The sequence below is a fragment of the Clytia hemisphaerica genome, unplaced genomic scaffold (genome assembly GCF_902728285.1).
Source record: "Clytia hemisphaerica strain Z4C2 unplaced genomic scaffold, Clytia hemisphaerica genome assembly, whole genome shotgun sequence".
In the NCBI taxonomy this organism is placed as follows: domain Eukaryota; kingdom Metazoa; phylum Cnidaria; class Hydrozoa; order Leptothecata; family Clytiidae; genus Clytia; species Clytia hemisphaerica.
In genome coordinates this window covers 925,011-939,181 of record NW_027103253.1, presented here as the reverse complement: position 1 = coordinate 939,181, position 14,171 = coordinate 925,011, and the positions used below count along the sequence as shown (strand labels likewise).

Genomic DNA, 14,171 nt, shown 5'->3' with positions numbered 1-14,171 from the left:
ATCTCTTTAATCACCAAGAATTGGTATAAATATATACGTTAAAAATTTGTTTTCTAGATATATGGATTATCTACAAGTTTTCGTTTTTCATAAAAAAAATGTAAAAAAGGCACTCATGTGGGATTCCCGGGTGTCTAAAGGAGAGATTGCGCTGTCAAACGGGGCCTATCCGAAGGTGCTGCAGCAATCTTGCCTTCAGGACTACCCCGTGGCCCCCATGAGGCCGAACGGCCTAAAAATCTAGAGGAAGCACATTGAAGGAATCCCCGTTGATTTGAGACGTTTGGGGAATTGCCAGGCTGGATAGAAATAGAATGTTGAGATGGGAAACGGGCCTAAACTAGGGCTTGCTATACACAAAATGATATGAAGAATTCGAAAAACAGGGGAGATTCCCCGATTTTGTAAACACACAATAATGGTGTTGGAGCTTGAAAATCATGAAAAATAGTAATGGCTGGATTTAAAATTACACTGGGGTAGGCCTCACAAGTAAGTAGATTATGTAGAAGTTGTTGTTGTGCTAGTGACAAATTTACATTTCTCATCGCATTTCAAACCTTTAGATCGAAGACTTCAAGGCTGTAAAGAAATTTAGGTAAATATTTTAATCTTCTTAAATCCAACTGCGCTATGATAGTATCTTTCTTTAATTGGACAAAAGTTCGCGGGAATTAATTTTCACGGTTGAGCTCGTCTGCGAAATTTAAGATTAGCACTTCTTTGATGCCAGTAAATATTTAAAAAGTAGCTTATTTTGAGTTTAGTTTAAAGAAATATTTCCCGGATAAGGCCTTTCCAAAGAAATTTCCATTGGGACTTAATTTCGCGGATGATAGCAAAATCCACGAAATTTTATAATCCCCGCGAAATTTTATCCCGTTAAAATAGTTGTGCAGTTATTTTTGGCTAACAGCAGGGCGTTACTTTTTAACCGTTTTTATTTCCCAAAAAAGATCCAAACAATGAAATCTTTTTGACCACTTAACCAAGGTTAACCCAGACCACTAAGTAGGGCCTAGGGGTAAATCCAACGTTGCAAACCGTTCAATAATAATGCGAAAACGGCATTGGACTTGAAATATCGTTTATAAACATGTTTTCTGGGTCAGACTCATTTCATTAAAATTTCCATTTTTGGCTTAAATTTCCTGTTTTTCATTTTTCATTTTTTCTCGCCGATTTTCTTATTTTAGAGGAAAACTACTAGAATGATTGTTTTAAACGATATTTTTCATCCCACTTCTTTTTTCTTAAATGTAGAGGTAACGCACTAAAGCTGCGACTTACCGTAGGCTTTTCCATTCTGCTATTGAGAAAGATGTGAAATCTTTTTAGTGTGGGAAGTTGAGGACTAAATTCAAACAAGGTACTGTATAAGTGGAAAATGTAGGAAACTCCCTGATAAAAGAAAAACAACGAAGGAATGGGGTATCAGGCTGGCATAAATAGAAATTTGTCATTTTTATTGATAATTTGATTCGCCAAAACTGCCTATATCATCGTGACTCTTTTTAAATGAAGTGATTAAATTTATCCATTCGTTGTCTGGTATAACATATAGCTGAAAAAAGAAGATTGGACGCTGTTGCTATCTGTGAATTGTACCTATCATAAAAGAATTATCTTCATACGTCTTTCGATTACCACTACTGCTAAAAAAAATCTTTAAAACGATTTATCTATACGTTGGTGTTGCCAATATTCCAATTTTGATCGTTGGCGGATTAGCAAACATCTACGCCTTCTATTGTCTGGTCACCTTCAAGAATAAAAACACCTCGAACACATCGTTTGGTAATCTTGAGATTCTACTGTTAGCTTTGAACATTTCAGACATATTCATGTGTCTTGGAAATCTACCCGTCAAGATTGCAGTATACATCATAAACCCGACAATTGAAGATAAACCAAGGTTCCTGGGCTACATGGATGGGGTTTGTTTTTGGTCCTCTTCAATGATCGTCGTCTTAATTGCATACAATAATTACATCAAGATTTCAAGCCCGCATAACTATCACAGTAGAATGCCTTCCAAACGAATATACACTATCCTTGCAATCATATCCACCATCTCGTTGATTCACCCTGTTTCGATTTTTATCAATCCTCGTGTGATGGGGGTCGCTTCAATAGTTCTGTTTTTGGTCACTGTTTCTCTTCTATCGTATTTGTATCGGATAATCATAAAGACGATGGACAGCACACAAGATCGTATGGAAAACAACAGCGAAACCTCTGAAGCCTTAAACCAAAAAATCAAACGGCAAGTCTTTCGTAACGTGTCAAGAATAGTTGTTGCTTATGCACTATGCTCCATTACAATCTTGATATGCCTATCCATTTTTGCAGCTGCACCCAGCGAAAACACCTTAGAATTAGTCAAGTTTGGTGTTTACGTAATGACTTTCAGCAGTGTCATTAACCCCTGCATCTACGTGCTGAGTAACAAATCGTATCGCAAACTACACCGTCGTACGTCAAAAAAAGTCCGTTTCAGTAGAAACGGAAAAGTCAGCTCAGTTTCAATAAAAAACAATCCTCGATCGTCTAATAGAAACAACGCTGAATGTAGCGGTTCTGCCGAACAAAATCAGGATGCTTTAGAAATTCCCATGTAATTCCCGTATCTGGTGAAATTGGAGATGGATTCTTCATTTATTTATTGTTAAAAGACGCTATCATATTTAATGGGACGAGATGGAGTTTTTACAAGCTCTTATTTGATTTGGTTGGTCGTTAACCAGTAATAAAACAATTTTGTTACTTTTTCTTAAGAACGCGTCATTTTTATTACTTCAAATGACCAATTATTAAAGTATCTTATAAAAACTCCACCTCATCTGTATTTAATGTCTATGTAATCGTGATTTACAAACCTTTTGCTAGTCAAAAATTAAACACTAAGAAGCTGATTTACTATCAGGCTATCGTGTGGAGTCATTGCCTAATGTTTTCACCGCTTATTTTACCAGAGATAAAATGGTATCATGGCTAAAGGTCTATTATATTTTACAATTTTTTTGGGAAAAGCGGAATAGGCTTTATGTAAATAAGGATCCTCTTTTTACTTTTTATGATGTAATTTCTAAATTTCTTTATGTTGAATAGAGACCTTAATTTCTTTGGGAAATGGATTTCGATAGATTACAATGAAGCATAGGTTGGATGTTTATGCTATGATTTATTCTTTTATATACAGTACTGATGGCAAGTGAATAGCATTGTTTGGTGTATGAGCTTTAAGGCCGGTCTCCATATACGCGTGATGCGATTGCACCTTCTGGCTTCAATCCTTTTTGCTTGGAAAAAAAATTACGTCATAAAAATGTAGCGCGCGCTCTAAAAAAAAGTTGAATATATTTCAACTTTTTTCAACCGTTACGTCAGATCGCGCCTATGGAGTTGCTTCATTTTTCTTTTGACCAGTAGCGTGGAAGCTTCGCTCGAAAAAGTGCAATCGTAGCGGCACTTGCATCTTTAATTTCCCACCTCAAAATGACAGTTGATAAGGACAGCCAATCAAATTTCGTTATTCTTTCATTGGTCACACTTTTAGAAAAAAACGCAACTTCTGAAAGCACTAAAATTAAAATTGTTTTCGTCTTGTACATACATAAAATTATAAAATACATGACGGGTCTCCTGTCTATAGATAAAATAAGATCTAATAGATTCCAAATTTTGTGAACTTTATCAAGGGTATTTTCAACGATGAAACTGATCAATTGTTTTAGCTCCAAATAGTAATACGTAATTCAGAGATGCATAAAATACCTTTATTAACCGCTAAATTTACCAAGGTTTTTTGTTGTATTTTCTTTCAATTTCCCCCTATTTATATTGCTAGAGCCGAGGAATTTTCGTGCAATTTCTTAATCATTTTAGATAGAGCACTACATTTTATCTTGATTGATTGATTGATTGATTGATTGATTGATTGATTGATTGATTGATTGATTGATTGATCGATTGATTGATTGATTGATTAATTGATTGATTGATTGATTGATTGATTGATAATTGATCAACAATTTGTCTTCTTTCTCAGGATTTTCAATACGAATAACTTGTGGGTGAAGCTAGACGCCATCAAGAGATCCGTGGAGAACAATGATTTGCACATGGAAATTATCAATAACCAAAAGGTATACCCATATTATCCAATATCGTTAATGATTTTTGCAGCCTTATCAGAAATATCACCAACTCTGACATCTAGAATACACCTGGATTGACCCACTAAAAACATTACGCTCGTACAAAATGTTATAAAGTACTTGTGATTGTGATTTTTAGATATTAAAGATATCTTAACTGTACTATAGATATATTATTACTAGAGTGAAGTTCTAGATATTACTATCTATTTCAATTCCACCCAGCAATCCCTCATTTCTTTATCAGTTTCTTGCATCTCACTGTTTTTCTCTTTTCTCATAATTACATTTTGTTGTTTTCAGCAATTAGACAATGGTTCGAAAATCATTCAATTGGAAATGGCTATCGGTGCTGCCATCAAATGCTTCAGAAATTCCATCGGTATTAACATCATTTTTACTGCTTTTCTTCTTAAGAAAATACTATACTGGTGAATAGTTTGCTTGGAAATGCTGGAGAAGGAGTCATTTCTAAAGACATGTCTTATCTTTCTATCGCCTAAAATGATTATAATATGCTTTAACTAAGATAACTTCCAATAACGTCTCCGATTTGAAGATTTGAAATTTGTAATACACATTTTTTATAAGAACATCCAAAATCTTTGAAGCCTTCGGAAGTTCTTAACTTTTTGAGTTTTAACCCTAAAAATGTTCTTAACATGATGTTCTTATTTTCGCCATTTTGTGAGTGTTTTTGTCCATTTTCATAAGAAATCAGGTGTTTTAGAATCCACAAAGCCTTAAAATGTTCTCAACTTGTTTTTAATATTTTGGCCTTCGAAGCCCTATATCGTTCGTTCTTATAAAACATGGTGTAATAATGACAAAATGGACATCGATCTAATAGTTTGACTGAAAATGAAGTCGTTAAAGAAAAAAATTGAATGTTTTTTTCGGTATATAGTAAACTCGCGCTCGTTCGAACTTTTGTTATTCAAGTATTTCTATAATTCGAACCTTTAAAATACTTTCTATAATTCGATCAAATAAGATACCCCGTTTGAGTTCGAAAATTAACAAGAGGCAACTGTACTTGCTATCGATGAAAATAGCATGGAATCAAATTTCTGTTTCCCGTTTTTTTCAGGAATCAACGTTCCGCGAAGTCGTTTCTTGCCCGTCAAATCATGTTCCGATCTTTTCCTCATCATGAGTAATTTGTACACCATGGAAAATGGAACTTTGTTGATGAATCCTGACCGACAGTTTCTTACTACACCTTTAGTCCAATTGGGTGACTATTTCAAAAAGGTAATTGACAGTGTAGCAAATTTTTCCGTTTGTAGCCGGATTTCCGTCCACTTGAGATTTTTCACTGAAATTTCCGTCCCGATAACAGGCCTTGAAAGCCGAAATTTCGTAGAATTCAAGTTCATCACCAGACTATCCGTCTATGTAAACCAGACCTAGTTGCCACACTGAATTGTGTAATTAGCGTTTTTCTCCTTTGCACTGGGTAGTTTTTTTAAAGCAAATTTTCTGAGAGGGGTGAAAAAGAAAAAAAAATCCTAATGCGTCAACCTGAGGGAAACTATAAATTTGACTCGCCCCCCGCGCCTTAATATTTTCACGCGCCTACATACTTTCACGCGCCTTCATTCTTTCACGCGCCTTTTTTAATTTTCGTGCACTTTTTTTCATTTTTGCTTTGCTTTGTGAAAAAGCAATGATGGAATAGCGCATAATACGAACACATTTATTTTTCTTATAAGAATCTACTTTATAAGAATCAAATCAATAGCTCTTGCATGAAGGTAAAACGATGTAAGGAATATTATAGGGTTTATAATATTGCTAAAGCGAATGGCAGTGACACAGTGGGTATCATTTTTACATAATAAACATTTCGTTAAGATCATATGATCAGAAAGATGCTCCAAGAATAAAAGATACAGCTGATTCTCTCTAATTCGATCTTCTAGAGACCAAAGATTTTTTTCGAATTAGAGAAAGTTTGAATTACAGTGAGTAATTCTAAATAATACCAACGGATATAATAATTGATTGGAACATTTTCCAAATTTTTCGAGGTACATGAAAAATGAGGGCGGCTGAAAAATGAAGGCGTTGGACAAAATGAAGGCGCGTAAAAAATCAAGGTGTGTGAAAATATAAGGCGCGTGAGGCGCGGAGAAAAATTAGGGCGCGTAAAGGCGCGTGATTTAGCAGACTCACTTTCTATGATTTCGAAATCCATTATGGAGGATTTTACAAGTGTTTGAGTAACTACATCTTTTTTTATAAGCATATAAAATCCAAAAACTGACTCGGAAATACTTGGATTGATAGATTGACAAGGGTTAAAAATGCTTGAAGGATGCTAATCCTAAGCAAAATTTTAGGGAAATTCCGAAAATCCGTAAAATCCCAGCCAAGAACAGCCAAAATCAGATGTCGTTAGCATATGTTTAAATTTTTGCCATATCTGAGCCTAGATATGCTTATAAGTGCAATGCTTATAAAAAAACATCTGAGGTCTTACTTCCGTCTCCATTCCCCATGTACAGATTTCTTTAATAGCCGATATTATACGTTAAAAACAGTATGTAATGAGAAAGAGAGGCTTATTATTTAAAACTGCTTTTTTCTTAGCCTTTATTGTTGCCTACTGAGGTATTAGTAATTTGAACGATGACGTCACTTTTTTCTGATTTTTTTCTTTCTGCTTATTTAACTTGATCACCCAGTACGGTTTCTTACCAGACATGAAATTGGGATTTTGACTTTTATTGTACTCTCTGGTGTGTAATAAACGCCCCCTCCCGCTAGTTAATTTTTTGATTTTTTCCAACCCCCGACAGACCTTATCAGGACGAGGGGTCATTTATCAATTTTGAAAATATTTCCAACTGTTAAAAGAAGAACCCCTTATTCTGCTCTAAATAGCCCAGCTTTAGTCAAAACTTACCTTATTTTGGGGGTATTTAGAGAAATAATTTCCGACCGCCTCCCCCGTAACTAACCCGCGTCCCTATTATTAAGCACCTGAGATTATATATTCCAAGTAAACCGACCTAACCCAATCCTTTTGGAGAAAGGTGCAAAAATGTGACTGACTTTCATTGCTCACATTGTATATGTGGATTTCTCTGTACATCGAATCCTATTTTATGGACATTATTCGAAAAGGAATTGACAAGTTTTCGGGGGAGAAACAGGTGGGGGCAATTGGTTTACTTTTCCAAGATTCTGACTATGCCCTGATCTGCCCTGATAAACTTTTCGTGAGTGGCCCTAAAGTTTGCAAGTGTTAGATTTGAAAACTGATTTATTATAGCTCAGTAATCATCTAAACCATTTTTTTTCAGGTGAAAGATTTCCTTGGTCGTTTTGAAAACATCCCAGACATTTTGGAATTGGATCATTTGACGGTTGCTGGTAATGTCAAGTTTGGACGAAACGTTACTTTGAAAGTGAGTTTTCACAACACCTACTCATAAGCTATACATGTTCTTTCTTTTATAAGCATAACGTTTATAAGCATACACAGGCTCAGTTTTTGGCACCTAAACAATGGCTCTTAAACAATGGCTCTATTGTTTTAGAACAATAGAATGCTAAGCATAATGCGAGCCTGATATAGGGGCAGACACTTGCTTATAAAAAAACATGTAAAGAACGAGACTTGTAGATTTTAGTACTAAGAGTTTCATGCCGCCCGTACAATTATGGAGGACAATCGTCAAGCTAAATAAATTACGTTATGAAAACTTCTGAGTATTAAAAGCTTTGAGATATCATCGAGCACTTTTAGCACAACAAGAACCAGATTTGCAACACCTACTCATATAATAACTTCGATGCCTTTATTTCAATGAGCGATACCTTTAAACTCGATTTTAGACAAGAACTGATAACGCTCTTTGTCTCTGTGAGAATGCATTTGGACAGAAAATCACCTGTTTGGATTGATGGGAATTCTATCGTTTATAGTTCAGAATTACAGTGGATTTGCCAGTGAGGCATGAGAGCTTAGTGAATCAGATGAAATCTTCATGGTATTTTGGCTAATTTCTTCTAGTGGAGAAGGGGTCCGGTCTGGTCTATCTTTCACGGTTGCTTTGAGAGTTCCCAGCGGTAAAAAAACAAGAACATCAAAAAAACTGTTGAAGATTGTAGAATTATATTCTTTGATATTTGTTACCAAATTTAACAAAACAAGAACATCAAAAAAGAATTTTCAAGAATTCTAACATAATTATTTTCATTTTCTTCTTTCAGGGTACTGTTATCATCATAGCAGTCCACGGTGACCGAATCGACATCCCACCCGGCTCCATTCTTGAAAATAAAATCGTATCTGGCAACTTGGAAATTTTGAATCATTAAAACAATTAATGGAATGACTGTAGCTTAGGTATGAAATATTTTGGAATTGTCTTCTTTTTATATGAATTTTTTTTTTTGAATTTATAGAATTTCCTTTTGCATATAGTTTTCTTCCTAGTAGTAGTAGTCCCTAATTTTGTGCACTATTTCTTTCTTCAATTTACCCTCAATACATGCGGACAAATTATAAATACATGACTCTCGCTAATTCGAATTTAAAAGGGGAATCTAATTTTTTCGAATCGTAGAAAGTATTGTAAGATGGTCTCTCCTTGAAGGGGACTAGTAATAAGTTCAAATTATAGAAAGATTTGAATAAAAGAGATTCGAATTAGAGAGATTTGACTGTATTTCATATTTTCACAAAAGAGTCTCACCTAACGAAATGAACGAAAGAACGAAAGAACGTGTCATCTCTATCACTTTAAATGACCAATTAGTGAAGTATCTTGTAAAAACTCCAGCTCATCCCAACAAAATCCATCGTCAAAGTTGTCATAGAAGGTCTTGATGTTTTTTTTATTTACGTTGGCAGCATCCGTATGTTGACATGTTGTAAAGTATCGTCAAAAAAATTCCGTCCCTAAATACACACGTGACGTCATAAAGAGGTGACAAAAAATAGCATCCTTGGTGTTTTCTTTATTAAAAGAAACAGTTTCAAATTTTTATGTGAGGGTAGAGCACGTATCATGGTTTCAACATTTCAACTTTTTTTCACTTGCTTTGTACCCCAGTTGGCACATAACGTTGTTTCGACGTTTATCTAATGTTCATAATGTCCATTATAACGTTAGATGAACGTTGAAACAACGTTGTGTGTCAACTGGTTAATATCTTACTGACCTTACTTGGTCGAAAGGTATAATACTGGGCTGAGTGAAAATTATGTTAACTGTGGACTGCTTTTTGCTGTTTCTGTCACACTGCAGGTTTTAGCGTTTTTTTCAGTTCCTTTTTGCCTTATTTTGGACTTTCTTTCCATAAATTATTATTAGCACCAAAAAATTATTTTTTAGAAAATGTTAGCATATATTATATTGAAATAGTAAGATTGAATACAATTTACAGAATTCATGTTTTATAGAAAAATTCTTGTTTGTACATAGGTATCTTAGATGAAATAATACACTCGAAACGCAATCTTCTCTTTTTCTTTTCAGTTCTTCTAGAAATTATGAAATTGAAATAAGTCAGTCATTTTAAAGTTAAATGAAAGATATTTTTGAGTAGATTTTCTTTGCTCCAGTAAGAGTAATATAGTATAGTTTAAAGTGTTTTTTCTTGTCCGAGTCTAAGTCGGCACCATTACGCGTATTTTTTATAAGAAGATTCAAAACATTTTTCAAGCCTCCGGATGTTCTTAAATTTTGAGTTCCAAACAAAAAAGATTTTTGGAGTCTATATAAAGCCTAAAAATGTTCTTAACTTATTCTTAATATTTCGGTCATCGAAGCTATATGTTCTTACATAGTTTGTTCTTATAATAAAGTGTAAATTGTGTTTTGTATTAATGGATCAGTCTTTCTGTTAACGTCTACTTTCGCCCAGTTTTTATAGCATTTTAATTTTGGTCCTGGAGATCCTTTGGCTATACATCTTTTTCTTTCTCTGATAACATTGCAAAAATATGAAAGTCTTCAAAAACAGTTTATTCATGGATTTACAAGGTCTTTAGAGAGATTATACAAATGATTTTGACGCGTGTATATCAACTTTTGTCATGAGATTTTCTCGAAATGTCCCTACAGTATAAAAATGTAGTAGTTCAAGTCAAGAAGTACTGTATTGTTATTTTCTAATTCTATCCATTTCTTTCAGATTAGAAATAAAAACCTTTGGTAGAAAATGTATACAACATTTGAATAGAATACGATCGATCATCCTGGTGGTCCTTGGGATTGGGTATTGAAAGATTTAAAAGTGCTTGTCTAAGACCCTAACGTAAGCCTTTGTATGTGCGGTACAAACATTTCTCGATTTGATTTCCCTCCTTCTTTACCACATTTACATTTTCTCATTTGTGAAACAGGATAAACAAAACTTTGAACGTCAGTTTTTCAACAAATCTGACGTATCTTTTAAAAGCATAATGGGTGTGTTGTACTTTTATTAAGGACCTTTTTTGTCTCCCGTCATAACTTCAGCCAGATTAAGCATTAATTAGGAAGACTTACTTTATAAATACTAGTACTGACTATTTAAAAATGTCGCCATGCCCCCTACAACGATTTTCCTCAAATTTGGTATAAAATACCGAACATTAAGCAATTGAGAAATATATCTTATTAATGACCTTTTAATGATGCTGTTGCTCTATTTTCCTTTACAAACCTCATTTCTAATTCGCCCAAAGGCATTACTTTCGCATTTCTTTATAATTAGCATAATACCCACAGTTTTATTTATTTACAACTTAATTCATTTGATTGACAAAAAGGCTATCTTTCCCTCTTTTCAGCTGGTATGAATAGAGACTTAAATAAATGATTTAATACTGTGGTTACACTGTGGCGAAGAGCAATACACGTTTTTTTATAAGAACATCCAAAATTTTTGAAGCCTTGAGATTTTCTTAACTTTTTGGGTTTCAAGCCTAAAAATGTTCTTAAAATGTTCTTATTTTTACCATTTTGTGACCATTTTGACCAAACGGGTGTCTTTTGGGTGCACAAAAAAATTTTCTGAACATTTTGACCGTCGAAGCCTTATCTTCTTATATAGTTTGTTCTTATAAGAAAACGTGTATGTCTTTCCTTAGCGACTTATCTTGATTTAGTAATAAAACATAGTATTGTGAATGAGGGAACTGGGTTATAGAAAATTAAAGAAAGTTTATTCAATAAACAACCTAGTGATCACTGTTGGAAACTTCATCACTCATAAACCTCATATAAAAACTTTCTAATAGTTATGTTTTAACTTCTTGATATTTTTACATATTATTCAAGTTTTGTCATTTATATTTTAACGAAATTGACAGTTATCTGACGAAAGCTGATATTTATCAGTGGTTTCTTTGGTTGATGATTAATTTCTAAGTCATAAAAATCGAGTAATAGAGACTTTATTATCAGCATATTATTGATAGCAACATAAAGCAAGGAAAGATCAATTGAAAGGAATACAAAGTTCTACAAAGTTCGCAACGCGTCAAAGAAAATCGCTACTTCAAACTTGAAAGTCTTATATCTTGAGATCTAGAAGGAGTTAGAAGGTTGTGGTTTTTTGTCAAATTTTTGCATTTTTTTGACTTTTTGGCTTCTCGCTTTTTTTTTGCTTGACCATGGGGCCAATCCAATTCCTACGAGTTAGACCAAAAATGCAAAAATGACGATTTCTAACTCAAACTGGGCATTACAGGAGGGCTTCGCCCTCCTACATAGCCCATGTCTGATATTATACGACATTGGCACTTAAAAGGTTAATAACGTTGGATGAACGTTAGCATCTGCTGAGTATAAAGTTGTGTCTAGTTTGTTTAGTATAGCTCGATTCTTTACTTGTGACTTGTAGCCTGTCTTACTTTTACGCTCCCCAGAATGCTTTTATAAAACAGGCACAGATCGGGTAGACAAAGTTTGTATCTGTTTGATACTAATAAGATTGTCTTTTAGAAAATGATTTGTCTTGTAAGAGAGATTTTCAGACAAATCCAATTTTTGTTGTCATCGAGAAAATTTCTTACATAACTCTTAGTATGATGATTATCAGTTCTTCGCATTTTAATTCGGTTGTTGATCTTGCTAGGATTTTTCTAAATTATGTACCTTTTTTTCTCATTTTCAAATTAAAGGCAACATCGAGTCATTTTCTATTTGAAACTGAAGATAGGACCGCAAGGAATCTCTGAAAAGATTTAAATGTTACACAGCCCTGTATCGATTATCCGGTGAGAATTTTTAAGGCAGGTTGAAAGTTGCCAATTCCTAAATTAAATGCCATCATGCTTTACAGTGTTGGGAATCGAAATTAAAAAAATTTGAATTATCCCTTTTCTTTCAGGGATGAAATTTCAGGATTTTTAAGTCACTGGGAATATGATACATGAGAACTTAGTCGTTTTTATAAGAAAACTTCTTTGCACGCTTTTTATTCATAAGAATATTTGTGATGCAAAAAATTTAGAATATCACCATCATTGAATTTGGCAACTGACGAAACTGAACCTAAGAATGTTATTCTAGAGCATTTTTAACTGTAAATTGCCAATTATAACCGCCCCATTAAGGACTCGAAGGCTCAATACTTTCACAAAAATGTCATTTTATGCTTTAGTAAATTTCGTTCCTAACCTAAGAATACCGTGAGATTATTTTAGGGTGATTTTCCCAGAAAAAAGTTTAGAAAATTAAGACCAATTTCATAAAAAAGCGTGTAATTTTGAGAACGAAATTTTTGAAAATGAATAACTTTATTCTTCTTTTTTCTTACAAGAAAAGAACTTCGTTTGACATTAGCGTGCAGTTTGTCGTTTGTAAATTAGCATCAATTGCAAGCATAGTTACAAAACAAAAAAGCAATCTCGTACCATTTTAATTAGTGCTTTACTCATCATTTCATTCAAAATATACTATATTGTGAGACCACGTTTGTTTGTAAAATGTTTCTTCCGTCGAAACTAAAAATATTTTGTTACAAAAAATAGATTCCAAATCAATCGAAAGATTTCTTGAAAAATATTTTTTCTCGATACTTGATTTTTTTTTCATACTGGTTTGAAAAGCCTCTTTTTGAGGTCGGATGTTTTACACTTGATGTTTCGCTCAACACTTCTATTTTTCATTCATATTTGATTTGATATGCTTTTTTGCAGGTTTCGATATTTTTTTACTGTTTCCCTCGTTCCTGACTTAAAGAAAATTCATTCTTCAAATCTTTAGTAGATTAGTTATAGAAGGTTTGATTAGTGAAAGACTTTTTGTATTATTAATAGTATGCCATACCTGTCAAAATGAATTGATACCTTTAGTTGGGCAATTTTTTAGGCAATCTAAATTTTCACTCATTACTGCAGCTAGCAGCACTAACAATTTCGTGACAAGTTTGACGGCTGGTAAGTAAAATACACAGTGGAATTTATATACTGCCTGTTGATACAGGGTGTTTAGATGTTTTGTGAAGAACAATGTGTTGATAAAGGGGTGTTTAAAATCTTCTTTGGATTCCGTTTCCGATTTCCGATTCCGATTTCTTTGGATTTTCTACGCAGAACTTTACTCTATTCGTTCCATTGGACCTGTTGATGGCAAGCTTTTAATTTCTAGGAATATTAACTAACTTGATAAGATATTATTTATATGTGGAAATGAAGCAAGAGATTTATTTTGCTCTGTGTTTGACGGGAACATGTTATAACACGCTCCTTGACAAGCCTTGAGAGTCACTCTATTTGAGAAATCTGATCTATTTGTTATTGTTAAGGATATAACAAGAGTAAGGTCAACAAAATATATCCTCTCCTCGTCATTTCTTGGGTTTAACATTTTATAGAACATCATAGCCAAAAGTTTTGTTTTGAAATCACATACATAATAATGTTTGATATATTCATCACAAGATGACAAAGCTAAATTATTAACTGTTAAAAAAATGTGCTCGCAATTTTTTTGGGTTTTGTTGACAGTCTTGACGGTTGATGGGAAGAGAAGTGTTTCAAGAAATTTTTTTTTAATACTA

At 33.6% G+C, this 14,171-nt stretch overlaps 1 protein-coding gene across 2 annotated transcripts in view; it reads left to right on the top strand.

The window, feature by feature from the left end:
• LOC136798063 (UTP--glucose-1-phosphate uridylyltransferase-like) overlaps nt 1-9,635 on the top strand; it is a 28,156-nt gene extending 18,521 nt beyond the window's left edge. Inside the window, exons 9-15 of one of the 2 annotated variants that reach the window (XM_067054649.1) lie at nt 567-598; nt 4,052-4,148; nt 4,464-4,542; nt 5,251-5,414; nt 7,472-7,576; nt 8,385-8,520; nt 9,028-9,635. In XM_067054649.1, coding sequence (XP_066910750.1) covers nt 567-598; nt 4,052-4,148; nt 4,464-4,542; nt 5,251-5,414; nt 7,472-7,576; nt 8,385-8,492 — 585 coding nt within the window. In that variant the 3' untranslated portion in view covers nt 8,493-8,520; nt 9,028-9,635. Of the gene's footprint in view, nt 1-566; nt 599-4,051; nt 4,149-4,463; nt 4,543-5,250; nt 5,415-7,471; nt 7,577-8,384; nt 8,581-9,027 lie in introns of those variants that run through there. The other variant, XM_067054658.1, reaches the window with a different exon arrangement.
• Nucleotides 9,636-14,171: the final 4,536 nt, after the last annotated feature.